At 56.2% G+C, this 26,823-nt stretch overlaps 1 protein-coding gene across 4 annotated transcripts in view; it reads left to right on the plus strand.

The window, feature by feature from the left end:
- OLFM1 (olfactomedin 1) overlaps positions 1 to 25,777 on the plus strand; it is a 39,918-nt gene extending 14,141 nt beyond the window's left edge. The window contains exons 1-6 of one of the 4 annotated variants that reach the window (XM_046647557.1): positions 7 to 279; positions 2,322 to 2,471; positions 7,609 to 7,764; positions 9,725 to 9,944; positions 17,783 to 17,889; positions 24,072 to 25,777. In XM_046647557.1, coding sequence (XP_046503513.1) covers positions 130 to 279; positions 2,322 to 2,471; positions 7,609 to 7,764; positions 9,725 to 9,944; positions 17,783 to 17,889; positions 24,072 to 24,746 — 1,458 coding nt within the window. In that variant the 5' untranslated portion in view covers positions 7 to 129 and the 3' untranslated portion in view covers positions 24,747 to 25,777. Of the gene's footprint in view, positions 1 to 6; positions 280 to 2,321; positions 2,472 to 7,608; positions 7,765 to 9,724; positions 9,945 to 17,782; positions 17,890 to 24,071 lie in introns of those variants that run through there. The other 3 variants (XM_046647566.1, XM_046647575.1, XM_046647583.1) reach the window with 3 other exon arrangements.
- Positions 25,778 to 26,823: the final 1,046 nt, after the last annotated feature.

Consider the following 26,823-nt stretch of genomic DNA (forward strand, 5'->3'; position numbering starts at 1 on the left):
GGCGGGCAGAGGGGGCGCGGGGACACGGCCGGGCGCCCCTGCCCGCCGCGGTGCCCGCCGCCTGAAGGCTGCCCGGGGCGCGGAGCCGGCGCCGGCGCGGCGCCGGTGCAGGCGGCGACTTGAGGCGCGATGTCGGTGCCGCTGCTCAAGATCGGGGTTGTGCTGAGCACCATGGCCATGATCACCAACTGGATGTCCCAGACGCTGCCCTCGCTGGTGGGCCTCAACACCACCAAGCTCTCGGCGGCCAGCGGCGGGACGCTCGACCGCAGCACCGGCGTAAGTGCGCCCGCTGCCCGCCTTCGGGGGGCTCTCCTCCCGCCCCCTCCCCGACCTCCAACCCAGGGCTGGGCGGGCGCCGCGCGGGGCGCAGGGCGCAGGGGCAAGGGCGCACGCAGGGGGTCCCGAGGCGTCTCTTCTGCGCTGCGGGGTGACCCTGCTCCCCACGCCCCCAGCCCCGGCCACTCCTCCCGCCGCGGTTCCCCGGCAACGATTCCTTCCTTTGCCTGGTCCGCTCGTGGGGCGGGGGGAGCCTGCTCGGGCTCAGAGGTTCGGAGTCTTCATTCAACTCAGTCGTCTCTCACTGATAACGTTAGGAGGCTGAGGCGCGGGACTTGGGGATTTGTCCAAGGTCACTCCGCAAGTGAGGGGTGGAGACGCCGCCGCTCCATCCCGGTCTGCCTCGTCCAGCCAGGGCTCTGAGCGAAGCCCGCCCTACTTTGTAAAAGCCGGACTGGACCCGGCCCTGGAGTGGGGCCCCGCCGGGCGGCGGGCTCGGGAGCTCGTGCCCTCGCCAGCCTGCGCGTTCCCAAGTCCCAAGGCGCCTTTCCCTCCGCATCCCCATACGGAGGTCATTGGGCTCCCGCGGAGGAGAGTGCCGTGGGGGCCAGGGCGGGGCCCCCCAGGAGCCACTTGCGGCGGAGCTTGCCCCCTTGCCTTCTGCGCACCCCTCCCGCCCAGCCTCTCAAATCGTTTCTCCTCTTCTTTCCATGCCTTGGGGGAGGGGGCGAGTGGCCAGGGTCGCTTCTGGGCAGGGCTGATTTCGATGGTGGCTGGAGCCGAGGCTGAGCCGGAACCACCCATGAGCGACAGGCCAGGCGTGCGTGGAGGAAGGGGGTCGCCCAGGCCCGGCTCCCTCTAAGCTAAAAGGAGAGGTGAAGGACACGAGTCTCCTGCCGGCTCCCTTTTGGCTGCCAAGGGCGCAGTGCTCTGGGAGGAGGTCTCTGTGTGACCCCTCCTTAGCGCGTTCTCACGTTCACCTCACCTGCTGTTTCCAGAATTGCATGCACAGTGTTTCCTTCATAATGACTCTGTTCCTGTCTCTGGGCCCTTGGCTTCTGGGGCTGGAAATGAATGAAATGAAATGTATCCCTACTATAGATTCTCCCACCCTCTTCTCCTCCCCATCCCCAGGCTAAAAATAGCAGCGAGGTGACCTGAGGCCGCTGGGTAGGCTGAGGGCGGCAGGGCAGGGCAAGGATCTGTGTTCAGAGAGTGTTTTTGGATGGCAGTGTCCACCCTGTGTACCTGGTGGTCAGGATCACCTGAGCTGGGCTGCAAGGTGACACCAGCCTTGTCACCATGTCACCAGCCATGTGCAGCTTTGGTTTCTTGGTGGTCCCTGGGCACACCTCAGGTCTGAGGTTGGGTGTGACCCCTGCACAACATCACTGGCAACTTGGTGACATCCACCAAATGGCTTGTGGGTGGCAGCCTGTGCAGAGTTGGCAGCCCAGCGTTCTCTCGGGCCGTCTTCGCTGGGCTGCCAGCAGGAAGATGGTTGGAGCTCGGGGGTCACCGCAGCTCTGGGCTCATAGGCTGCTGGCTCCCGGCTATTTCCACGGGTGCCGGGTCTCCTGGCGGCAGGGAGCAGCAGAGCGAGGCTGTGCCAGCCACCCCTGCCTGCCTTACGCGGAGAAGATCTCATTTCTGAATTACATGCCCACCGTGAGTCAGCCGGCCGCTTGCTTCCCTGCCTCCGGCCACCCTTTCCTTCTGCCTAAAGTAGCAAATTGGTCAGATGCCAAAACCCCAAGCATTCCTTACGCTTAAAAATCCCTTGAATTTAAAAGTAAAATGTGAAGAGTTGTGACTGTTTGACTCCTTTCCAGTCCTGGGGACCCTGATGGGAGACTGTCTCTTTGTTCCTAGGGTCCCCTCTCCCTCACTGTGGTCAGAACTTGTCTTTGGACCATTTCTTTCCGCCTTTCCCCCGGGGTTGGACGTGGACCATCTCCCCTGCTGGTTGCCCCTGGTACACTACCTTATGATCTCCCTTTCTCTCCCTCCCTCCCCCTCGCCCCCCCCGCCCCCCCCCCCAGGTGTTGCCCACCAACCCTGAGGAGAGCTGGCAGGTGTACAGCTCTGCCCAGGACAGCGAGGGCAGGTGCATCTGCACAGTGGTCGCCCCCCAGCAGACCATGTGTTCTCGGGATGCCCGCACGAAACAGCTGAGGCAGCTCCTGGAGAAGGTGAGTCTGCGCAGGGTGTGTGCGCGTGTGGGCGTCCTTGCATGTGCATGTGCATGTGCATGCCCACACCAGCCGCAAGGCTGGGCTAGCTTGCAGGCTGGTCCCAGCTCCAAGGCCTCACTCTTTCTGGACATGTCCTCGCTCAGAATATTTGTGAATGAATGAATCCATGAATGGCTAGATGGAGACTCCCCAGGCATGGCCCAGGAGGAGAGGAATAGACCCTTCTGGTCACTGCAGGCTCTACTGGGGAGCCATGTGGGCACGGGGGACGGGGTCCAGGGCCCTCTCCCGCTTTGCTGTCTCTCCAGGCAGCGCCTGTGGTCTGGAGCCCCGAGGCTCAGAGCCGCCCCCAGCAGCTGCCTGGGAGAGTGCCCTGGGAGCCAGCGAGACCTGCTTGGGCAGCTTAGGTGATGGGATCTGTTCCCCGCCTTTGAGCGGTTGTTTCCCACCGCAGATGCCTCCCTGGGACAAAAGCAGATTCAGTTGTTACCTCGGAACCACCTGGGAACAGCAGTTGCGTACACATTTTGAATCCCTTATTTCACTTACTCTTCAAAGAGGCACACGAAGCAAGTGAGATTTTTCTCCATTTCGAGAAGTGGGAATCTGGGTCCAGAGGTGGCCTGACTTACCCCAAGCCCACAGCTGCTTTGCAGAGAGACAGCCCTCAAACCACAGGGCTGCCTGCCCACTGGCCTGGCGTCCTCTGCCCCCCCCCAGAGGCTGCCGCTCCTGATGGATGCAGCCAACTGCCTCCCGGAAATGTCCCCCCCAGACCCCTGGATTCTCCGACGACCTGAGTGTCGGGGCCCCTGGGAGATCCTGGGGGCCGAAAGAGAAACAGGCGGCCCTTCTGGTCCATTCACCACCCTCCCCCGAGGACAGAGGGCATTCTACATGGGGACCCCTCACACCTGAAAGTGAGGTCACACTGCACACATGTACACACAGACAGAACAAACACACACACACCCCACACACAAACACATACCACATACACAGACAGTCACATACACACCATGCATCCATACACACACCACATGCACATCACACACCGCAAATACACACGTACATACCACACACTGCATACAAGTACACGCATACACACACACACGCCAATGCACACCACACACAAATACACACACACACCACATGCCACATGCACACCACATACAAATATACACACACCACGCACACATTGACACCACACACATACCGCAAATACACACACACACCACACACAGAGATCACACACAGACACATACACACCAGGTATGCACCACACACAAACTGCACACTCCATGCACAAACACACGCATATACACACACACCATATAAATATATGCACACACACACACACCCCTAGTAAAGCCACGAGTCTCCGTGAGTCGAGGAGGATGGGAGGAGGCAATCGTGGATGGGGCGTCGTGCCTGAGGATGGCCGCTCTGCTGGCTCGGGGGGCTGCCCTCGCCACTCGGGAGGGTCATGGAGCCCCTCGGCAGGACAGGATTCTTCAGTTGGAGCTCAGCTTGACCAGAAGCCTCCCACGACTGCGGGCAGGGCGGGTCCCTTTCCTGGACTCAGTTTCCCGGCCTGTCAGGGGAGAGGTGGGTGGGAGATCGCTGGGGTGCCCCCAGCTCTGCCGGTCTGAGAGGACCTGTGGAGGGACCCTTGTTCCTTGGTGAGAAGAAGGACTGGGGGAGTGCAGAGCGAGGGCTGGTCCCCAGAGCCTTCTCCCCTGTAAGGGACAGCTGCTCCTCCCCCCATCCTTAGCCAGCCCAGGAAATCATTTAAGAAGCATTAAAGTGAATTGCATTTAACAGATCCCACAAACATTTGTTAACAGCAGACTAGACTAAAGCCTGATGGGCCTTTAATTATTCGAATTAAAGAGGAGGGACTGCAGCTCCAGGGGCCTGGGAGGGGGGCTGGAGGGCAGGACCCCCACCCATGCTCTTGGGAGGAGGTGCCTGGTGGGTGACAGAAAGCTGGAAATGGTTCCAGAAAGTTCTCTGGGCCCTTGGGAACACAGGCCTTGGGGCTCTCCGTTCTGCCCTTCTGTGCCACAGCGTTACTGCTTAACACTGAGCCCTGTTCTAGACCCTCGAGGGCACTGTTTTCAGAGGGCAGAAGCTGTTTGTCACGAAGAGGGCCTCCCTGCCTCGTGTGTGGTTCCGAGTTCTGTCATGGGGCTGGGGGCCCAGTGGAGCACATCCCGTGTAGTTCCGTGACTCTCCAGCCTGGCTTCACGTTCAGATCTTCCGAAGGTGGAGCCGTGGGTCCTGTGCCCAGAGGCTCTGAGTTTAATTGGACCAGAGTCCTTGGGAGGGGCCTGGCAGCTGCACAGGGTTGAGGACCGCTGGAGACCCACAGATGCAAAAGGCAGGCGGGGACCGGGAGCTCTGTTCTCTTTGGAGATGCGCACCCCCGCGAGTTTGAAAGTGTGGTCTTTGGAGTCAGTCTGGGCCTTGACTCATGTGTGACGGTAGATAAGTTGCTTAACCTCTCTGAGCCTCGGTCTCATGTGTAAAATAGGACTTGAAATAGCGTTTACCTCCCTGGGTTTTGGAAAGATGGAATGAGATAGATAAATGACGGGCTCAGCACAGTGCCTGGAGCGTTGCAAATGTTGCATCAATGTTAGCAAGTGGTCACTCCCTGGAGGCCAGCGGTGTCTGCCCCTCCCCGTTCTCAGCACCTGCTCCACCCGGGGCGCGGCGCAGGGTAGACTGTGTCAGTCAGCAGCCGTGTGACCGTGGCGCCTCACTTGGCTTCTCAGGGACGCATCCTGCAGGTGAGAGAGTGGCCAGACCGCCATCTTCTGAGTGTGAGGAGATCCGGCAGAGCGAGCGCGGCTTCCTCCCGCCCGTTATCTGCTCCGTGATTGGCCAGAGAAGGAGGCGTCCCTTCTGGGCGGGAAAGACTGTCGGAGAGTCTGTTTCCCTTTAAGGCAGCTGAGTAGTTCGGCATCTTTCAAATTTGTTCTCTAAATTTAAAATTTAATCACATTTAAAATTTGTTGAAAGCGTCCCTCCTCTGGCCGGTGACCAGACCGTGGTGCCGCGTGTGGTCCCCTGTGAGAAGTGCGAGACCGGAGCCGGTGTCGGCCCAGCAGCTCCTGCTCGGCACGTTGTGGCCCCAGCTTTCCTGGATTTTGCCCTCACGGGAGGAAGGGTCCTCTCAGGAGGGGAGGGGGCAGGGGTCGCGACGGCAGCTGCTCCTTGCGTTCCCTCCTCCCAACCATACGGCTGCAGGGGGCACTCCTGTGCATAGGTGCTGGGGTGACAGGTGTGAAGGCCCAGTCCCCTTCCTCCATGAGTCACCAGTCCAACAAGGTGGTTGAGACAGCTGTGTGGGTTACTGCTGTGCAGGCATTGTGTTAACAAGGTGATGCTGTTTCCAAGGAGTGTACAGCCACTTCCGGCTTTGCTCATCGTGGAAGCCTCCCTGGAGGAGGTGGCATTTGGGCTGGGCCTTGAAGGATGAAGGGAGCCAAACATCATAACATTTCTCAGAGAAGAGCAGTAGTAATTCAAAGTGACGGAATAAGACAGATGAGGGGAAACAGGGAGACGTAGGTGAGAGAGCAAATATATTTCAGTTTCCCACAAAATGTCTAAAGAGAAGGGCTCAGAGAGAGTCAAAGTCACCCACATATTATATTTCACAAGCATGAGGTTTTTCGGGTTTTTTGGTGAGGAAGAGTGGCCCTGAGCTAACATCTGTGCCAATCCTCTTCTCTTTTGTATGTGAGTCACTGCCACAGCATGGCTTGATAAGCAGTGTACGTCCACACCTGGGATCTGAACCTGTGAACCCCAGGCCGCTGAAGCAGAGTGCGCAAACTCAATCACTGCACCACTGGACCGGCCTGTCACAAGCCTGAAGTTGTAAACTGAATTCGTGTCTGTTACTTTCAGACAAGAAGCCATAAAGTCCTGGCCTTTCTAAACGCTGAGATGAGCAGTGTTGGTCTTTCTCCTGCTGGGCAGCCCGTGGTTGCTGTCTCTCTTCTATTTTGTTTTATCTGAGGGGTGGAGGATGCACTGTAAGAAATGGAAACCACACTAGCATCTTGTCACTGACCAGGCAAAGCGAAGCCTCATACCCAAATGATTTTGTTCCTAAAAGGGAGAGTATTTTCCAATTCAGCAAAAAATCAGCCGTGGAGATTTGCAGCTGTGGAGGCATCTTCCTCCTCAGGAATTGGATTAGATTCTGAGGAAATGACCCAAACGCCCCTTCAGCAGTCCTGAGCTTCCTTCCACCTCCCCTCCCACCGCCCCAAAAGCGTTTGCACAGAGCGCGAGCCAGTTTCCTGAAAATAAAATGCACTGGCAGGGGGCTGCACTAGAAGTGTTTTTCTTTCAAGCTCCCTGGAATCCTGTTGAATATTAAAGTTCCGTCTTGAGGCGAGACTCAATTCCGATCTGCCCATAAAGATGTAAAACAGCGATTCTTCATTTGCAGGCTGATTGATTTCCGACTCTGTGTTCTGAATGGACGTGGTTGCAGAGCAGTCATCCCCCTATGATATTGTGGGGGTGATGGATGGCATGCGAGATGGGGGAGAGAACGCTCGATGCGCAATCAGGGAGGGTACGGCCCTCGTTCCCTCGTTCTGCACTTATGCAATCAGCCTCCTCAGCAAGACACCCAGCGAGACTGGGGGAAAGAGACTCTGTAGCTGGGGGTGGGGGAAGCCCAGCCATGCTGTTCATCTTGGTTGATATTTGTGCCTGCCTGACCGACTTCATCCTGCAGAGTAAAGTGGCTAGAAACAATCCCCCCCCAAAAAAAAGAAAGAGAAAAAATGACCCAAAGCCATATGCCTGGAGCTCTGAGCAGTGAGGAGCTCTAGGCTCCCACACCCCTGATTTGCACCCCTGGGTGTAAGAACACGTCCGGGAAGATGGCAGAGGAAATGTTTACCAAACCAGTTTGCTCTGTTCAGGGACTTCTTGGTCAGAACAACCCCTGATGCTGGTGATTAGCTAGTGAATAATGCCTGGGCCACGGCTGGTTCCCAGCGTGTTGGCGAGTGGAGAAGGTCACTGTCACGTATTAGGAGGCAAACAAGGTCATTGGGCGCCTGCCGCAGCTCCTTCCTTGAACCTGTTGCCTTTTTGACAGGTGCAAAACATGTCTCAATCCATAGAGGTCCTGGACAGGCGAACTCAGAGAGACTTGCAGTACGTGGAGAAGATGGAGAACCAAATGAAAGGACTGGAGTCCAAGTTCAAGCAGGTGGAGGAGAGTCATAAGCAACACCTGGCCAGGCAGTTCAAGGTATGTATCTACCTCCTCCCCCTCCTCCTCCCCCTCCTCCTCCTCCTCTGAGACACTGGGCTTGTTTTCCCTTCGTGCTTTCCTTCCCCTTTGCCTCCAGAAGTAGCGGTTTGGGGTGGAGAAGGAGCCCAGCAAGGTCTGTTCGTTGCCTTGCAGACAGCTGCTGTCCCCGGAAAGGGAGCAGCAACCTGCCCTCGCCCTAGTTTGGCAAAAGCCCCCTGGAAAGGGGCAGACTCGAGCAGCGGTGTTCAGCACCCATTAGCTTCTGAGGCTGGGGTCCCAGGTCCTGGCTGCTCGAGCCAAGTCACAGATTAGCTGGGAAGCGACACGATTGGTCCTTGTCATTCCACAGCTGCTGCAGGTAAATTACATTAGCCGAGGATTAGCCTAATTGATTAGAGCCATTCCTGAGTAGGGATCACTCAGGGCAATTTTTCACATCTGACCTAATTTAGCTGTGACGAGGCACACTGTAGATTTGCAGTGTGGGAAGAAAGAGAGAGACACCAATATCTTTCTCACTTCCTGGTAAGTGTTCCTTTCCTCCGGGTAACTCTGGACATGGTAGCCCGAGTTTTTTTGACCTAAAATTATATATACATATGTACAAATATGTATATATACACCTATAGTTTACTCAGCTTCAAAATGATTAAACTGAGAAATTGGATGCACCTTAATTAAGGTATACATGCATGTTAATTAGGAATCTGGCCCAGATATAAATGAGCAGGTCAAATTACACATTCCCGCTTCACTGGAAATTGCTGATGCTCTGTCTTCCTATCCTTTTTATGCTAATGTTTTCCTCTGATGTGCTCCCTGCATGAAGCAAGAACTAATTCGCTTTTTAAAGCGATGCATTATATAGACGAAATGGCAAGCTAATGAAGTTATAAATCTATAGTATAAATAAAATAATTGCAGGCCTGATCCTGTTGAGAGGAAATGAGCCGATGGCTCTCACTGGAGGCAGGTGGACAGGTCGTCCTTGCTTCTGATGTGTCATCAGGAATTATCTTGGAGAGAGATTTTGATTGGCCTGACCAAAAAGAGTTTGTGTCTCTCCTTGAAGGGCCAGCGCCCGCTTCTCTTTGGTAGATTCAGATTCCTCTAAAGATGAGGGTGTGTTTAACGGTCGTGGTCTAGCTCATCTTTGCAAGCATTGTCCACACAGGCATCTTTCCCAGTTCCAAACTTTGGGGCAGGATGGCTCCAGGAGAAGAAATGCAATCTGTTGCCTTTTACCATGCTTTAATTGCATTAAAAATTTCAACAGAAATTGTGAAGGAATCTATGTAAGTGTTCCAGCAGTCTGTTTGGGCTAACTTGAGCACTGAAGTGTGATTTTTTTTTCTGAGTGACCATGAAAATATCTGTCTACTAATGGCTATCTGTTTAAGGCAGGCTAGTAAGCTAGCTCTTCAACAGTGTTTCATTTTCTTGCTTGCAGGGCTAACTTAAAAGAGTTTTTTCAATGCTGCAGTGACTGAAGAAGCAGTCCACTCCCATGTACCCATGAAAGAGGGCCAGAGAGCTTTTTGCACCATGCATTTTTACTATTATTTTCCAATCGTTAGCACCATATCACTAAGGAACCTTGAATACAACCAGGATCCTCCTTTGCATGCGACTATAGATGCATTTCATGAATAGTTTGAACCCTTGTCAATGCATTTTTTTGAAAAAGAAAAAAAAAGAAACTTTGTGTATGTGATTTAAAGCATGTAACCTTAAGATGTTGCATTCTAAACTGACAATAAAGACCTTTCCCAAATATGTTGGTGTTCTGGAGACTGTTTAATATACTCTTCTAACTCATTTGGACCAGAATAAATAAATCCATAAATAAAGCGGGAGTATGCACATTTTCCCTCACCTAGGGAGAAGCCAGGCCAAGGCAGGGTGTTACGAGTTTTTGCACGCATCGCACTGAACCCAGCTTATTTTGACCTTGCAGGCGATAAAAGCGAAAATGGATGAACTTAGGCCTTTGATCCCTGTGTTGGAAGAGTACAAGGCCGATGCCAAATTGGTATTGCAGTTTAAAGAGGAGGTGCAGAATCTGACGTCAGTGCTTAACGAGCTGCAAGAGGAAATTGGCGCCTATGACTACGATGAACTTCAGAGCAGAGTGTCCAATCTTGAAGAAAGGCTCCGTGCATGCATGCAAAAACTAGGTAGGCTCAGAACCCTGCGGGGGCATGGCGCTGGCTGCCCGGCTCCCGTCGCACACAGGCTTAGGGAATGGTGCTGAAGTGGACAGCGCCCGCCTGGCTTCAGGGAGGCCATGGCTGCATAGGCGCCTGGGTAGGGCTGCCTCGAGACAGAGCCAAGGAGTGTAGGCGGCCCCCCTCCTACGGCATTGTCCAATCCCGTGCAAAGGCCGGCTTGCAGAGCCCATGGAGTCGCACATTTGGAAAGAAACAGGATGATATTAGATGTTACATGCCTTCTGAAGAATGTGAGTGTGCGCACATGAGTGTGTGTGTGTGTGTTGGGGTGAGTTTTTAAGACACGAGGTTTACTTTGTTCTTGTTTTAAAGATTGGCCCCGAGCTAACATCTGTTGCCAATCTTTGTTTTCTTTCTCCCCAAAGCTCCCCAGTGCATAGTTGTATATTCTAGTTGTAGGTCCTTCTAGTTCTGCTATGTGGGACGCTGCCTCAGATGGCTTGACGAGTGGTGCCAGGTCCATGCCCAGGATCCGAACCAGCAAAACCCTGGGCCGCTGAAGTGGAGCACACGAACTTAACCAGTCGGCCACCGGGCAGGCCCCAAGACACAAATTTAATAGGGCTGGACACGTATATCTCAGATTCCCTCCAGGTTGAGAACAAGGGCTGATGAAGCTCCCCAAGATAATGAATCGTGCACAGTTGGAAGAAAAAAGAAAATAAGATATAATCACATCACAGTTGAAGGTTTGCCATTCACAGCAAGTAAAGGAGCCCCTCTAACAGCTGGAAGGAGTGGCACCTGCGAGCTGATGAGCTCTCTGCTCCTGTTCGTGTTTTCTAAGACGGACCCAACGTGGGCCACCCCTCTGGGTCCTTATTCTTCACTGAACACCCACTTACCTTATCAATGTTCCTGTTAGTTACTTTAACAAATCTTAACGTATTGGTCTCTGAGTCCACTTTTAAATGGTACATTTTAAATCCCAATTCCATTTTTAGGTTTTCTTAATGAAGATTAGCCAGCCTTCCTCACCAACTGTTTTTTGAACACAAAGCATGTTCGTTTTCGTATTGTATACTTTTCAGAGTAACTTAGGGTAATTTTAGGGTGATTTTGGTTTGTGACGTTTTCCTTAGGTTTGATCTGATGTTCTGATTTGATTTCCTTTTTAGCCCCTCCCCCATGAGCACACTCCGAATGCCTTATGGTAAACTTAAAGCGTCCCAAAAGAACAAATGCTTTTTAAACCCCTGGTGCTGTTAGTCAGGTGGAGGAGAGAGAGTATTCAGAAGGCAGAGAAACGAAGTCAGCCAAGATTTTCATTTAAACAGGTTGCAGCATCTAGGTCGTCTTCAATGCTGGTGTAGGCAGCCTAGTAAAGGCGTACATTTGAAGTTCTCTGGTCCTAGACGGAAGACAGTGAGAAACGTTGGGAGTTTGAGAATGGACCTGTTCTACTGTGTACGCTTTCGCTCTGTCGCACGAGGGACTGTTTCCTGCATTTTTTCAGTGAAGTGCTGCGTGGTGGTCAGGCCCAGCGTGTTGGCGGCTGGGTGACCTGGGACAATCCCAGGAGGGGTCTGGGCTGGACGGTCTCTACCAGCTGTTCCCATTTTGACATTGCCGGCGTCGGGGTGAATGTTTGAAATGGTAATAACTATAGGGCTCTATTAATGATTATAGAACTATATGATTCTTTCCATTGGGCGTGGTCTTCGGGTTTCTACCCATAATGACCTTGAGCTCGCCGTCGCCACTCTCTCTCCAGACACTTCCACTGAGGGTTCTCTCCTCTGAAAATCCATGTGGCTGGGCGGGGAGGAGTTGTTTGTTATTTATTGCCCCACAAGCAGCGTTCTCCCCTCCCTGGTGCACAGACTGTGAATACCAGGGAGAGGCCAAGATGAAACCTCCACGTCTTCCAGTTAAGTGCTCAAGGAGGAAAATGGAAATGCAGAGCCAAAAGTTACAAGTGGTGAGAAGCTAAGGGTCTTTCCAAGAGGGGTGGAGCATCCTTCCCATTTGTACTTGGCCTATTTTTAGAAGCTGGTGAATTCACTTTACAGCTTAGCAGCTTGGGGCTTTCACATGGTCTTCCCCTTGGGCTGCTAAAACATTTGATTTGGGAGAAAAGGGAGAGGATGAAAAGGCCCCCAGAGGTCGTGTTCCCCACCATTGGAGCGCGGCCGAGTGGTGTCAGCCCCACATTTAATTCTTTCTTCAGAAAGACCGTGACATGGACGTAGTCAGGCTGAGTTGGAGTTTGCAGGTGGGGCCTAGAGATCTGCATTTAGCCAGCACCCGGGTGATTCCAATGAATGCCAGACTAGGAGAGCCCCGGGTCTGGGGGAGGCAGTGTCGTAAAGCAGTAAGTGCCACTCGACAGCTGCGTGACTCTCCCAAGGCATCTTCCAGCGGCCTCTTGGTCTGCAAAATGAAGGTATAGGAGTCTCAGTGGCCTGGGGTTACCGTGCGAGTCCATGGACGTCATTCACGTCACAGGCTCCACACTATGCCCGGCGCAGAGTAGGCAGTGGTAGGATAGATAGGTCAGTAGTAGACGATAGACAGATAGATAGACAGATGGACAGACGATAAGTAGAGATAAATTACTGATTGGTATGTATATGCGCAGACAGATGGACGGACGGACAAATAGCTGGATGGATAGATAAACAGATTGATAGATAGATGTAGCAGCTGCTGCAGCTGCCTCCCCCTCTTGCTAGGTTTTCATTCAAACTCAGTAACTTGAGGATCCAATTAATACCGTGCGGCTGCTTAATTTGGTCTTGCTTTCAGCCTCGCAAATAGGCCCCATCTGCAGACCGCCCTGGCAGCCTGCTTCCTTGGTGGAGCTTGCCGGAGAGCATCAACAGAGGCAGCCTGCCTTCCATGCTGGGGCCCGTGTGCCCTGGGAGTGTCCTGGGGGCAGGACTTCTGCAAGACATGGCCTCTCGGTAGCTGGCAGTTTCCGTCCTCCCCCCTGGACTCCTTGACTCCTTGGCGTGAAGTCTGACTGTAGGTTCCCTGGTCTCGGTTACCTTCCTGGTGTGACAGCGGAGAGAGGGTCTCCCTGCAGTTCCCCCCAAAGAGCTCTTAATTGGTCTCTCTGTGGCCTCCCTCTCTTTGAATCGATGTTGCTGACAATTCCTGACCCCAGAACATACACAGAAAAAACAAAACGAGGCCTGCGGCTTCCATTTGTTTTCAGTTTCCATTTTTAAAGAGCCCTCCTCCCTAGGGTGGTGTGTTTTTCCTAAGGACCCAACCAGAAACTCAAGTCTGAGCTCTTGTTTCCGGGACATCCCGGGGTGTCCTCGGGGAGGGAGGCAGGCAGTGTCTCAGCGCTCCCTGCGGCTCTGCTTGTCCCCAGGCAAGGGAGCGGCAGAGCTGCCCCAAGCCCTGAGCCCCACCGAGCTGGGGCATGGGCCTCACTGTCACTGCTTGGAGAGCCTGGAGTCAGATGCCCCAGCAGAAGCCAGAGCCGGGCTGCCCCACGCAGCGTGTCCTGCCAGGGCATGTGCCTGCCAGCTTTGCGGAGGGGCTGGCTGGTTTTTAGGGCTTCCTCCAGTGATCCCGTGCTGGGACTCGGTTGCTAAAGGCTTCCCCAGGAAGGGCCAAGGAGGCAGAGAGACCCGCCCCCACCTGCTCCCCAGGGGCCTGAATGGAGCTGGCGAGTGAGCTGCTGGCGAGGACAATGGGTGGAATAGCACCCGTGGAGTTTGCACTCAGGATTGAGAGTTACATTTAGGATCCCTCAGTCTGCAGGAGAACCCGCTAGGACGGCAGGGAGGAAACGAACTCAGATCCACGTGCCGCCCATGGGAGCTGGCCTGAGTCGGATCCTGGCAGGGCAGGCTTTCCCTTCCAGGTTCCTTCAGGGAGTGCTCAGGGTTGCGTATGATGAGGTCTGCTGGTGGCCCACCCTGCCTTGCCATGAGTGTCCAGGAGGGCCACTGTCTTAGGGCCCCCTCCTGGTCTCCGGGTCTGAGCACGCGGCCTGCGCAGAGGCTGCTCTGTCTCAGGTTATCTCGTCTGCAAGGACATTTGTCTGTCCGAGCTCCCAGCTTTGCAAACTTTTCCGGCTGAACTCTTCAAAGCCTCTAAAGGCTCAAGGCTGGGACCCAGGGAGGTAGGCCTGGGCACGGAGCAGTCCCAGGACCCCGTCTGCCTGCTGCGCGGCCGTCAGCCCTCTCAGTCTGGCCTAACTCCTTGGCGGGCGTATCACCCAGGGCCTGCTCCAGGCTCCTTTGGGAGGTCATCAGCCCTGTTGTTCAGAAGCAGCTCCCCTCCAGGAATAGCAAGAGGCAGGTGATTCCACGTGTGGGGCGCCACTCGGTCCAAGCCCCCAGCTCTGCAAGGTGGCCTCCCTCCTGGGACCCGTCCTGGGTCCCCCGGGGCAGCCAGGCCCTGCCAGCTGGCGTGCTGTCCCCGGAGCTCAGCCTCCGCCGAGATGCACCGGCACAGGGCCAATTCCTGAGCCTCCTCTCCTCCCCTGCCCTCTGCCCCTCCCCGTGCATGCATCCTGAGCACTCGTGACGGGAGAGGGACACTTTCCTGAACTGATTGTGCCAAGACTCCGCCTCGAGGCTCTGCCTTGGGGCTTTTTTAGCTCCTGTCAGTTCCCGAGGTCTTGGCAGAACCAGTCTGGACGGAGAACCAAAAATAACTCTCTGACTCAGGCCTGGGCGTCGGGGGGGCCCTCCTGCCCTCCGTGGGCCCAGGAGAACTGAGCCTGCAGCCAGTGGGGTGAGGAGCAGGGCTCCTGGCCAGCAGGTCTTGCTCTACCCGCTCTAATCTGTGAATGAAGGCTCCTCCGAGGGGCTGGCAGAGGGTGGCGCCTAGCCCCCAGCCAGCCTGCGCTTGGTGAGGGAGAAGGGGGACCTCAGCCGGGGTGGGGCCGGGGCTGGCGTGCAGCAGAGCTTCCCCCTGCACACCAGACTGGGACCTGCAACCCTTCCCCAAGCGGCCAGCTCCCCCTTCTCCTCAGACACAGGCCACAAGGTCCAGGATGGGCAGGACGCAGTGCGACAGTCCCAGACAGCCCGAGTGGACTTTGCTGAGAATGAAACCCCCTTTTCTCCACGTTTTCAGTCTGAATTCACAATGACGATAATGGCTGCTGAGCCCCACTGAGCACTTCCCCCACACCAGTCCTCCATCGGTTAGTTAACTGCTTAATTCTCACGACCACTCTCTGAGGCGGTATCATAGTTATCAACAAGGCGCACTATCGGTCTGTGCCCCGCGCAGGAGAGGGTGGCCCTCCTTCGCCTCCTGTCCCCTCTACTGGGACACAGAGGGAAGCCATAGATGGGTGAGGACTTTCTGAGGTGACTCATTTTACCTCTGAGTACCCAAGAGATGAGTCATTCATTCGTTCATTCCTTCACTCATTCTTGGACGACTCCCCAGCCTGAGTCTTGGGGAAATAGATGAGGGCAGTAAGACCCAGATGCTCCTGTCTGTGGCCCAGGAAATGCATGGTCACCAGCACGGGCCAGTGAGGACAAGGTGGGTGGAGCTCAGAAGGGAGACATCTCTGGAAGAGATATCAGTTTGGGTCAAGGGGGTTGGCATTCCAGTGGAGGGACCAGCTTGAGCAAACGTGTGGCATGGGGAAGTCTAGGCTGATGGCCAGGCCTGTGAGCCGAGCTGGGGTGTTGACTTGCCGTCTTCGCCTTCTGAGTGTGATGGGGGGGACAGACATCTGGTCTCCTCCGGGGGAGGTCATCCCGCAGAGGAGGGCGTGGCTGCCGCAGACGGGGGACAGAGCTGTCGAGGGAATCCCCAGCACCTTGGGAAATGACTGAACCCACAATGTGCTACGCGATGGAAGACCTGCAGGCTTTTCCCCAAACTGTGACACCCCTGGGGGCGATGGCTCCTTCTCCTTCCAGGCGGCCAACAGGACCACCGCCCCTCGGCTCAGTGGTGGGGAGGCCTTCCCCAGGAGATGCTCAGGCGGCATGATGCTGTCTTAGTGGACGCTGGGAGGGCTGGAGGAGGGCTGTTGATGGCGAGAGATGGCTCCTGTTAGTGACTCCCAAGTCCCCCGAGTTCAGAGGGTCTGCTGTCTCCAGGGGTAGCCCAGGATTGGAACAAAGAGAGTGCTGGGGGGACAGCCTTGGGGCCTGCCTCTCCTGTGCCCTCCCTCCTCCAGACGAACCCTTAGAGAGCCCCACACCGAATCTTCAAGAGGCACGTGGGGTGGAAAATTGGTCTGAGGCTCTCATGGGGAAGCAGTCTCTCACGAGGTTTCCACGCGCCCGCCTTCTTGGTGGTGTAGCTGCTGGCTGACCTTGGGTATAACCCTCAGGCCCCTTTCTCCTCCATCTCTCCTCCTTGAGATGGTGGGTTGGGAGGAGGGGATTTGTCCAGAGAACTTGCTCTGATCCTCAGCAGTGACCCCAGCCCGTCTGCAGACTCGCCCACCAGCCCTGCGAGCGATGGCTGCTGCTGGGAAGCCTCGGGCCGTGAGGGGACAGTATTTATGTGGGAAGGCACATAATTCCTCCTGAAAGCAGACCAGGCAAAATAAATCTGGAGAAGGGATAGGCGAGTAAAAATAGTCCTGCGTTTCTTTTTCCAATCTGGGCCAGAGGCAGCAGCCCGGGAGCGGGCCGCTGGGACTTAGGAGCAGGGCAGTGTGACTTGATGGGAATTTGGGTGCAAAGCCAGCCTTTCTTCTGCTCGCTGTCAGCTCTTAATCCCTCTTCAAAGCCTCTGCATTGCCCAGATGCCCGTTCTCCTGCCAACACAGAGAAACTGCGGCGCCTGGCGCTGGGCTGGCTGTCGGAGCTTCCATCTTCCCGTCTCCATACGGTGATGCTAATGGGTATCCTCACCCGCTTTATGCTCAGGGAGAGAGCGGGGGGCACCCCAGACTGTACAGAGCTGGGAGTAAGCCCCACCCCAGGCCAGCCTGCGATGCCTAGCCCACCCCCCCAGTTTTCCGGATTATCCTGGCTAAACCATGGTCCCCAGGTTAAGTGGTGGACAATCTTCTGAAAGCCCGGATCATCTCTGAACTTTGCAGACTGCTGTGTACATATGCTAATCGTGGCAGCTGAGCAGAGCCACGCAGACCTAGGAAGTCGCACGCCGGCCTGGCCTGGAGGGAAGGGAGGACATCACAGAGGGCAGACATCTCCCCAGGGCATTCGAGGTTCCCTCCATCCCCCTGGCCCTGCTCTGTCGATACCGTCAGAACCCTGGCTCTCTGGCCCCAGGACTCCTGTTCCAGGCAGGAGAGAGATTCTCGCCCTGCGGGAAGAGCTGGCCCGCCCTCCGTGGGAAGGCGGCGGCCTTTCGCCTGGTCCGGCTCAGGCCGTGGAAGGGCGCAGAGAGGCGAGCTCTGTAGTGAAGCGCACCGTCCCTGTTGTGTCCTGAAACAAATCGCGCTTGGCACACATCTTGCACTGAGCCTCACCCGGTGCCAGACCGTGCAGGCTGTTCCCGTTGCCTTCTCTCCAGCAGCCTTAGGAGATTGGGCTGCTGCTGTCCCTGTTTCCCAGAGCAGGAAACCGAGTCTTGGCTAAGTTATCTGATCCCCCAGAGCAGCACCCTCACCCCCAGGCCTGTGTGGGTGGAGGTGGTGCGGCCCAGGGGGCACGCACTGCTCCCTCTCCTGCCCTCCCTGACCTCAGCTGCCCTCTGTGGCGGGAGGGGATGGCTTCTCTGGCCTTTGGGGTTAGGGGTGTCCCCAGGAAGAGCAAGGGCACGGGCGTCTTTTAGCAGCATCCCAGACTGAGGGGGCAGAGGGGGCCTGCGTCCTCCCTCAGGGACAGTCGGGCACTCACTCCTCTTCTCCTGCGCTGTGCGCTCTCTTCCAGCATGTGGCAAGCTGACCGGCATAAGTGACCCTGTGACTGTCAAGACCTCTGGCTCGAGGTTCGGGTCCTGGATGACAGACCCTCTGGCCCCAGAAGGTGATAACAGGGTAAGTGCCCCATTTGTCTGGCCTGGGTCTAGGGGTCGTTTGCACCAGGGTGTCCTTGTGGGGACCAGTGGGTCCCTTCTCCATCCCCTGCCTTTCTGGCCCTCATTCCAATGTGCCACCTGCCCGGCAGATGCCCCTGGGGCTGTGGACTGAGCAGAGCTGGGTGCCCCCCAGGATTTGTTCCTGGGGGACTCTGGGGAGGGGCTGGGTCCCTTGCTGAGGTCCCTGTGCTGACGTGCAGTCACAGACCACAGGGATGGCAGCGATACAGGGATGATGGTGGCAACTGATGGCAAATGACGGGCCCCTGCGATGCCCCTCCCCAGGTGTGGCTCTGCCCTTCGGCACGCGGGCCGTGGGTGGGCGAGCGGGTGGGCAATCAGTCTGTCTCTTCCGCTGGAATGTTCCGGACGTTGCCATCCCTGCCCCCGTTTCAGCGAGAGACTCCGTTAGGCCTTTCTTGTTTTAATGACATCTCATTTGTATTTCATTTGCCATTCCTTTCATGGCTGATGGAAACTCATGTTCCTTTTTGATTTAGGAAAGAGGCCATGTTCTTTTTTCTAGAATTTTCCCCCAGGGTAAAAACTCAGAAAAGAAGAGAGAAATAAGCACCACGTTTGTCTCGATCGGGGGCCTGGGTTCTGTTGTTTGAGCTCCTTTGGGAAATAGGGAGATGGGGGCTGACACCTGGCCTGCTCGGCCCCTGGACGTTAGGACAGCATCATTCTAGAGCCTTCCACCAAAGGAAGATGCGGGCCAAGGCTCTGGGTGGAGGAGAGAAGCTGTTTGGGCTTTCCTGGCTCTGGCGGTCCCCCACCTGATCGCTGTCACCCACACTGAACAGTCAGCCGTCTGGCGCGTTTCCATCAGCCTCTTGCCTTCGGGACATTTAGAAAATAAACACTTAAAAAACCTCAACTCTTCCTCCAGGCAGAATTGAGAGAGGAGCTTGGAAATCTGAGGCCCTCTGAGCCTCGTCCAAGGATTTTGAATGGAAACGAGTGGATCGCGTTCTCTGTCTCCTGACTTGTCCTGTCTCTGTTCCTCCCCCGCCCCATTTCCATCCCATCGAAGACAACATGAGGCCCCATCTCTTGTATTAAAACATGAAGGGCCCCGCGCCTCTGGCGCACTGTCTCCTTTGGGGTTGGACGGGTGGGGGCGCTGACGGACGGGCTTCCTGGAGGCCTCTGCGTTTGTCTTTACCCACCGACCTCCAGTGGGAGGAGGTCCCACCTCTCACCCTGAGCAGGCCAGCAGCATCTTCCTAGCCGCTCATCCCAGTGTTTGCTGTGGAAAGTTCTGGAAGTCTGGTTGCAGACTGCAAACCCAGCATGCGATTGGGATCGAGTATTTTGGGGATGAAGGTTGTTTCTGTGTTATTTTCTGAATCGTGATAGCTAGCCAGTACTCGCAGGTTTCCTAATGATTTAATTGGCTACTTGTTCCCCCACTGTCCTTTGGATCTGCATCCCGACTGGAAAGCCCACTGTGTTCCGAGTCTGGTTGGGAGCGCGCTCTTGCACAGATGTCAGTGATAATGACAGTAATGCAGAGACGGAAACGAGACGGTGAGCTCAGACCTGAGAGCAGGCCCCGGGCGCAGACGCCGTCAAAGTCCTTGGTGTGTATATTGACTCCATTCACACGAGAGAAAGACCTGGTGCCCAAGACGCAGCTGCTCCTGATAAGAAAACCCAGTCCAGAAGGGTCCGGTGTCTTGCCCAAGGTCTCGAGAAAGGCTGGTCAGTGGTTTTGTTAACAAATGTCCACAGCAGGCCCTGACGCTCTCAGCTGAGTCTCCTGACGCCCCCCAGTCTCCCTCTCCCCGCCTCCTGCCTACGGTCTGCCCACCCACCACGCGCCCCCCAAGAACCCAGGCAGGCCTGTGGGGGCCTGTGAGCCGGAACCAGTGACCTCAGTGCTGCAGAGAATGAACCCCTCTGGAGGATTCCTCCTGGATCCGGCACCGCGAAAGTGCCGCTGGGCACCAGCTCTGATGCCAGCTCCCTTTGTCGTAGTCGCCAGTCCAGTGATCTTTTCTCACATACCAGCTGTCGGGGCTCCTGGGCACCTGCCATGTGCCTCCCCCGTCCAGTGAGGGCGTGGGTTCCACAGCCGTGAGGCGCTGAGGATGCTTTTGGTAGTTAGACCTCTATTTTCTGCTTGATGACTTGCTCGCCCTCCAGGAAAGGAGGCCCTGAGGATGGACAGAGTGTGCAAGAAGGAACCACGGGAGGAGGAGGCCTTTGTGGGGGGCGGGGAGGGGACATGGCTCGGCTGTCGAGGACGCTGGGGGTCTGGTCACTGGGGGTCGGCTCTGAGCACTCTGGGCAGTCAGCAGCCCTGCCCCCAGCCAGTTATAGCCATCTGGAGCCGTTTGCTCAGCACAGCTGCCTCCAAGGCCCAGCCTGCTAAGTGACACGTCCCGGGTCCTGCCATTGATCTGGAAGAGCTCTGTTTTGTTTTGTTTTGATCTTTTCCATTCTCCCATCCAATTTTGATCACACACACGCAGGAGACCAATAACTCGCTCCGAAAAGCCCAGAAATCGATGTCAGCTCAGAGCCGCTGCCAGGGGGGAGGGCGTGGTGAGAGGCTGTGGCTGAAGACGAGGGGGTGGCACTGCTCAGGAGTCCTTTGGAGGGAGCCCATCTAGGGGACAGGCCTGCAGAAGAGCCAGCGTGGCTTTCCGGTTCCCGCCGCCCTGGCGCCGAGCTGTTAGAACAAGGTAAACGCAGGGTGCCTTGGTACGCATCCTTCCTTGACTCGTTCATTAAGCCCCAGCTGTGTCCCAGACACGGTGCTGGGCTCCGGTGCTCTTCCACCGTGCCCAGAAGCAGCCTTCTCTCAGCAGTGAGCGGCCCACGTGCTTCTGGTGGAACTGGAGCTCCGGAAGCTCCCGCCCTCACTCCAGGCTCTCAGCCCTGCCAGACTGTGCCCCTCCCCAGGAGACCCTCTCCCCCAACTCTGAGACGCACAGCCCGCCCTGACTATGGACCATCCTTCTAGACTCCAGCGACACCTTCCCTCTTGTTGGCTTGTTTCTGCCCTAGAAGTCCCAGGCCGCTCACATCAGACATCAGAAAGGGGACCAGCTGCCCCACGCCACCCCGGGAAGCTCATGTTCAGAGGGGGCGTCATCATCACCAAAACGCTGTCATTTTACAGACAGCAATGAGCTCACCTTAGTGTTTAGAAGTCCTCCGTGTCATCTAAACTGTGTCAGAGCCATCCAGCTATTGTATAAGGGTCACACTGAGTCCCTTTTCCTGAGGGTCCGATTATCCGAAAGGCGCTGGACTGTGAGATGTGGTCGGTGGTCGGCAGGTGCTCGGTAGACATGGGCCCCTCTGTCTTTTCTCTGAGGAGCGGGGGACAGCCCTGCTGCGGCTGCTGACCCAGTGCTCCCCGTCACCCCTCACTTCCCAGTGGGGTCTCCGGCAGGAGTGGCTGGCGCCTCCCTCCCGCCTCCTCCTCCGTTCAGCCAGTGGCTCCCTTTGAAGCATCTTTCCCTGCAGCCCAGGCTCCGTGATGGTGGCAGCCCTTTGGGAAGACACACGACAGGTGCTCAGCAAACCCAAGGGAAGAGCAAACTCAGCCCCAGTGACTCAGAAGGCCCCTGGGCCGGCAGCCCCTCGGCAGCTCCACGGAAGCTCAGCCTTGCCGGCACACTGGCCTTGGACCTGGGACGAGGACAAGAGGACTCACTGCCTCTTTCGTCTGGGCTGGGCCCCGAGCTGGCCCCTGGTGGGGACGCGGGGAGAGGAGGGCTCCGCACACTTGCTGTGTAACTAGAGTGGGGGTTTTCATCTTGGCTGGTGCCCTGTAATCTGTGAGCGGATTTAAAAAATCTTGGTGCTGAGGCCGTAATTCAAGCCAATTAAATAAGAACGGCAGGACTAGGACCCAGACACATGGCTTTTTAAGCTCCTCCGGTGAGGGGCCCAGGCCAAGAACCTCCACCAAGGGGCCAGTGTGGTCAAGCCCATGGTAAGCAGCTCAGGCCCCAAGCCAGAGGGTCCAGCCTTGCCTGCGTGTGAGAATCGCCTGGAAGCTTTAACCAGCATGAATGCTGGGCTCCACCCCCAAGACCTGACGTAACTCTGGGCTGTGAAGGCTCCCGGGGCCTCACCTCCAGTCGGGTCGGGAGCCACTCGTCCTGGCCTCCAGCAGTTCCGGTACCGTGGTTCTGGGCGAGGCCGGAGAGCTCGGGGGCGGCATCCTGGAGGTGATGGAGTCCATGTGGGCTTGGGACTCGAACAGGAAGGGGAGGGAAAGGCGTTTCAGATGAGGAGAGCAGAGTGAACAGACTCTGGGGCTCCACGCATGCGTCCCTTTTGCAGCGCAGGGCTTCTCATCGATGACTTAAAGCCAGCAGGTGACGAGCCAGTCATTAAACTGCACCTCGGGCTGGCTTTCCTCCCACCCTAAACGGCATTTTACACAAGTGCTGTGCCCTGGGTCCAATTTGCCAGTTTACAGGAGGAAAAGGTGGTTTAAACGTTCTTAGTGACTTGATGCAGATTTCCCCCAGTTCTGCCCACAGGAAGGGGGCACAGCCTCAAACAGGCTCCCCACTAGCACAGGCCCACTCGTGCGGGAGGCACACATTTGCACACTTTCAAAGAGTGTTCTCTGTGCTGAGATAGGAAGTGGCAGTTCCTTCAGAGGTGGGTCGGGAGAGGGTCCAGGGAGGAATGTCATTTGAGCTGCGTCTTGAACGAAGCAGTGAGCTCCCCGTCTCGGGAGAGAGCCAAGCAGAGGCGGGAGGGTGCTTTTCCACAACACGATCAGAGGAGGTTCCCCACATCGCCTGTGTACCCCCACGCCCCTCACGCTCTGCGCTCACCCCATGCTGACCTGTGACCCACATCCTTGGGGACTGGCCTGTGGGAGGCTAAGGGTAATAAAGGCCTCAAATGAGACGAAGTTTAAAAAAAGAAAAACTCGTTGAAAACAAAAGGCGCATCTGCCTCTGAGCCGCTGAATGGACGTCTCAAGAACAAGGTTATGATTTTTTTTAATTTTTAATGCTTGCGTAAAGCTGCATCTGAAAGCTCGCATGTCCTTGGGCTCCCGCAGCCCGCCGGGCTCTGATGGATCAGCAGCTGTCTCGTTGCAGACGGGCACCCGAGTGGCATTCGCCCGGTGGCTTCCTCCCACTAACGGCCTTGCTTTCTAATTTGCTCCCACGGTGGTTGAAAATGACTAAAGCGTTTTGTACAAAGTCTAAACGGTTTTCAGGTCAACTGGCATGGAAGCAATAATCAGAAATCTCTTTCCTCGGGCCGCTGCCGAGTTTGTTGTTGATTTTGACCCTCTGGTCCTTCTGTGAAGCTCCCATTCTCCTGGGGGAGGCATTTTCCCCGGATGGGGCGTGGCAAAGAGTGAGTACCCACGGCATCCCGAATGCCAAGTGGGTACATTCCACCTGCCAGGTGGGGTGACTCAACCCGGCCGCCGTGACCGCCTGGTAGGACAGACAGGTCGGCCGTACTCGCCCCCTGGAGTTGGGAGGTCGCCCTTCCTGGTGACCTTGATAGTGGGTCAGCACTGCAGACGAGAGCTGCCCACTGCCCTGAGCGTCCACCCTCCTCCGGGGGGCAGGTGGCCCTTCACTTTCCAACACCGTCCTGCTGGTTTGGGGTTTCATACGCTGACGGGGTTCTCGCCTCCCCCAGATAAGCGTGAACCCCTGCTGTGTGCCCTGGGCCGGGGAGAGAGTAGAGAGAGAACCAACTGACGTGCCCGCGCTGACCCACGGCCTGGGGGCACCCTGGGCAGGGGGCTCGATTTGGGCGCCCATAGTGGTTTCCTTGCCGCCCACTTAGGAGAATGCAGAGGGCGGCTGCCACCGTGCCCATAGGGACAGTGTGGGTGCCCCGTCCTGTCAGCTCCCACACTCGTTCACAGAGGGTCCTTTCCTAGCCTTTCTCCAAACCAGACGCGTGTTTGTCTGGTGGGGAGACAGTCCTGTCCCCCTTTGAAAAGTGCCCTGTGGGTTTGGAGGAAGGACGTGACATCATTTAGTCTTAATTATTCTCTCCGGTGCCTTCAGCTCCTTCTCTGGGTACTGAGTAAGTTAAATTGCAAGTCTGAGCAGGGACACCTTCCCGGGGGACCCCCGCCCGACCTCCTTCAGAACCACCGGCTGACGAGGTCTGCTCTCTCCGCAGGTCTGGTACATGGACGGCTACCACAACAACCGCTTCGTCCGCGAGTACAAATCCATGATCGACTTCATGACCACGGACAATTTCACGTCACACCGCCTCCCGCACCCCTGGTCGGGCACGGGGCAGGTGGTCTACAATGGCTCTATCTACTTCAACAAGTTCCAGAGTCACATCGTCATCAGGTTCGACCTGAAGACGGAGACGATCCTCAAGACGCGCAGCCTGGACTACGCCGGTTACAACAACATGTACCACTACGCCTGGGGCGGCCACTCGGACATCGACCTCATGGTGGACGAGAACGGGCTATGGGCTGTCTACGCCACCAACCAGAATGCCGGCAACATCGTGATCAGCAAGCTGGACCCCGTCTCCTTGCAGGTGCTGCAGACCTGGAACACAAGTTACCCCAAGCGCAGTGCAGGGGAAGCCTTCATCATCTGCGGGACCCTCTACGTCACCAACGGCTACTCGGGGGGTACCAAGGTGCACTACGCCTACCAGACCAACGCCTCGACCTACGAGTACATCGACATCCCCTTCCAGAACAAGTACTCCCACATCTCCATGTTGGACTACAACCCCAAGGACCGCGCCCTGTACGCGTGGAACAACGGCCACCAGATCCTCTACAACGTCACCCTCTTCCATGTCATCCGGTCCGACGAGTTGTAATCGCCTCTGCCCGGAAGCCGAGGGTCCGAGGCCTCCCCCACGTGGAAATTCCTGTGAAACAGCTGCCAAAATAATGTTACTGAGACTAACAATACTAATTTTGAAAAATCATCAGCAATGTGGATTCCGGCGTCGCGGGATGGCGTTCCCTCCGTGTTTCTCCAGTTCAAGCCGGAGGGTGACACTCTTGGGAAGAAACCCCCGTATTTGCAGCTGGAACTGCAGCCCAGGGCTCCCTGGTTCTCCTCCCGCCTCCCGCCTCCCGCCCAGGTCCCCTTTCTGGTCAAATAATATACCAACGAAGGAAGGCAATGACTGTTGGCCAACTCTCGCCCGAGAACAACCCACTGTTAGGATCGCATGGACATTCCCTTAGATGTGGTCGCTCCGATGGACGTGATTGCCGCGTCTCATCGAGAGCCCCCGGCCGCGCTCGGCGTGCGGAGGGGTCGTCATAGGCTAGTTTAACTCGCATCCCCTCACAGCTGCTGTCTCTCGACCGTGTGTTGTGTCCTAGATTAACCGTGCTGAGACTCCAAGCAGCCCATGGACCCGTGTCTAGTCCCTGCCAAGCGATGGTCCGAGCGTGTGGAACAGACGGTGGCAGTACCCACGTTGTTCGAATCCGCGTCCCCCGTAGATATCTTGTGCAGCGTCTGTCTGTTGTCCCCTTGAGGTGGTAGCTCTGTGTGTTCAGTTTATGCAATGGATGTTGTAAATGCAATGCCGTAGTTTGGATTAATAAGTGGATGGTTTTTGTTTCTTAAAAAGAAAAAAAATAATCAGTGTTCACCCTTAGAGAGAGATAATCGAGTTCATGTTGATAATAGTCAAAGGAATTCTTCTCTTCTTGTTAAATTCCCTGAATAACGTAGCCACAGTTGAGAAGGGCTAACCTAGGGAAGCTTCAGTTTCCAGCGGGAAGGGAGTGTTCCTGAGGGCCACAGTGCGTGGAAAGTACATTTTTTAAGTCAAAAAAAGAGGGAAACTTTGTACTATCCAGTTATCTAAGGAACAATAAAAATGTTAGGAGGTGCTTTCGCTTCACTTGTCGTTTCTGAGGGTTTTAGAAACGATGGAGACTTCTGAATCCTCGCAGATGTGTTCCAGGGTGTGAGTGGTCCTTTCAGGAGAGGAAGCAAGGTCACGTGATGGACACAGTCCCCTTGGGTCTCCAGGCACCCATCCCCCCAAAAGTCGTCACCCAGAGAATCAGCTCGGAGTTCCCTTCCGCCTGGGGCGAATCTGAATCCCAGGGCTGCACCCCTGGGCATCCACCCCACACCACCACCCCCACCCGCCGGGCTCCTCCAAGGACACCGCCGGAAGGAGTGTGGCACAGGCTCCAGCTCCAGGCATGGGGGGGGTACCAGCGGAGGACCTGCTGGAGAGTTGGCAAAGGTGAAGCCAGGCCCTCTCTGGCCGGGCCACTCACTAGGAGCTGTGGTGGGTCCAGGAGGTGAGCAGCCGGCCCTCTCCGGGGTCTGGGTCCCCAGGCCTTGGAGACGGAGACCCTCGCACATCCGAGGAGCCAGGCCAGCACAGGCCACGGCCGTCGCTACCAAGTCTGGCCCTGCCTCTAAGCAGGCCTTGAAGTCTCTGTACACAGGCCACATCTCAGTGTCCCGTGCTGTTCTGGAGCACCCTGGGGTCTCAGGCCAGCCAGGGAAGAAACGATGTCACAGTAACTCTCCTTTCACGAGACCGCCTTCCATCCGGCCCTAGCAAGAAAGGACCGGATGGCCTATGGGAGCCGCCCACCTCCTCCCCTTTCCTCTGCTTTGGGGCAGCTGGCTCCCCTTGGCAGTGTGGGTGGCAGGGCAGTGACGTGGACATTGGGAAAAGCCTGGCAGACCCCACGAGCCCAGCCCAGCTGGCGCTGTGCTCAAACCAGTGAGCAAATGAGCTGACTTGTGTCCAAAATAGTCTTCCTGAGTTTCCATCATTGGTCCTGGAAAGGCAGCTGGGCTGGCACCCAGGCAGTGCTGTGGGCAGCCCCTTAGATGGCGGGTGGCTGATGTTCGCAATGCTCGGAAGGCAGTGGAGTGAGTCTGAGAACGTCCAAGAACGGACAACG

The sequence above is a fragment of the Equus quagga genome, chromosome 1, assembly GCF_021613505.1.
Source record: "Equus quagga isolate Etosha38 chromosome 1, UCLA_HA_Equagga_1.0, whole genome shotgun sequence".
Taxonomy (NCBI): domain Eukaryota; kingdom Metazoa; phylum Chordata; class Mammalia; order Perissodactyla; family Equidae; genus Equus; species Equus quagga.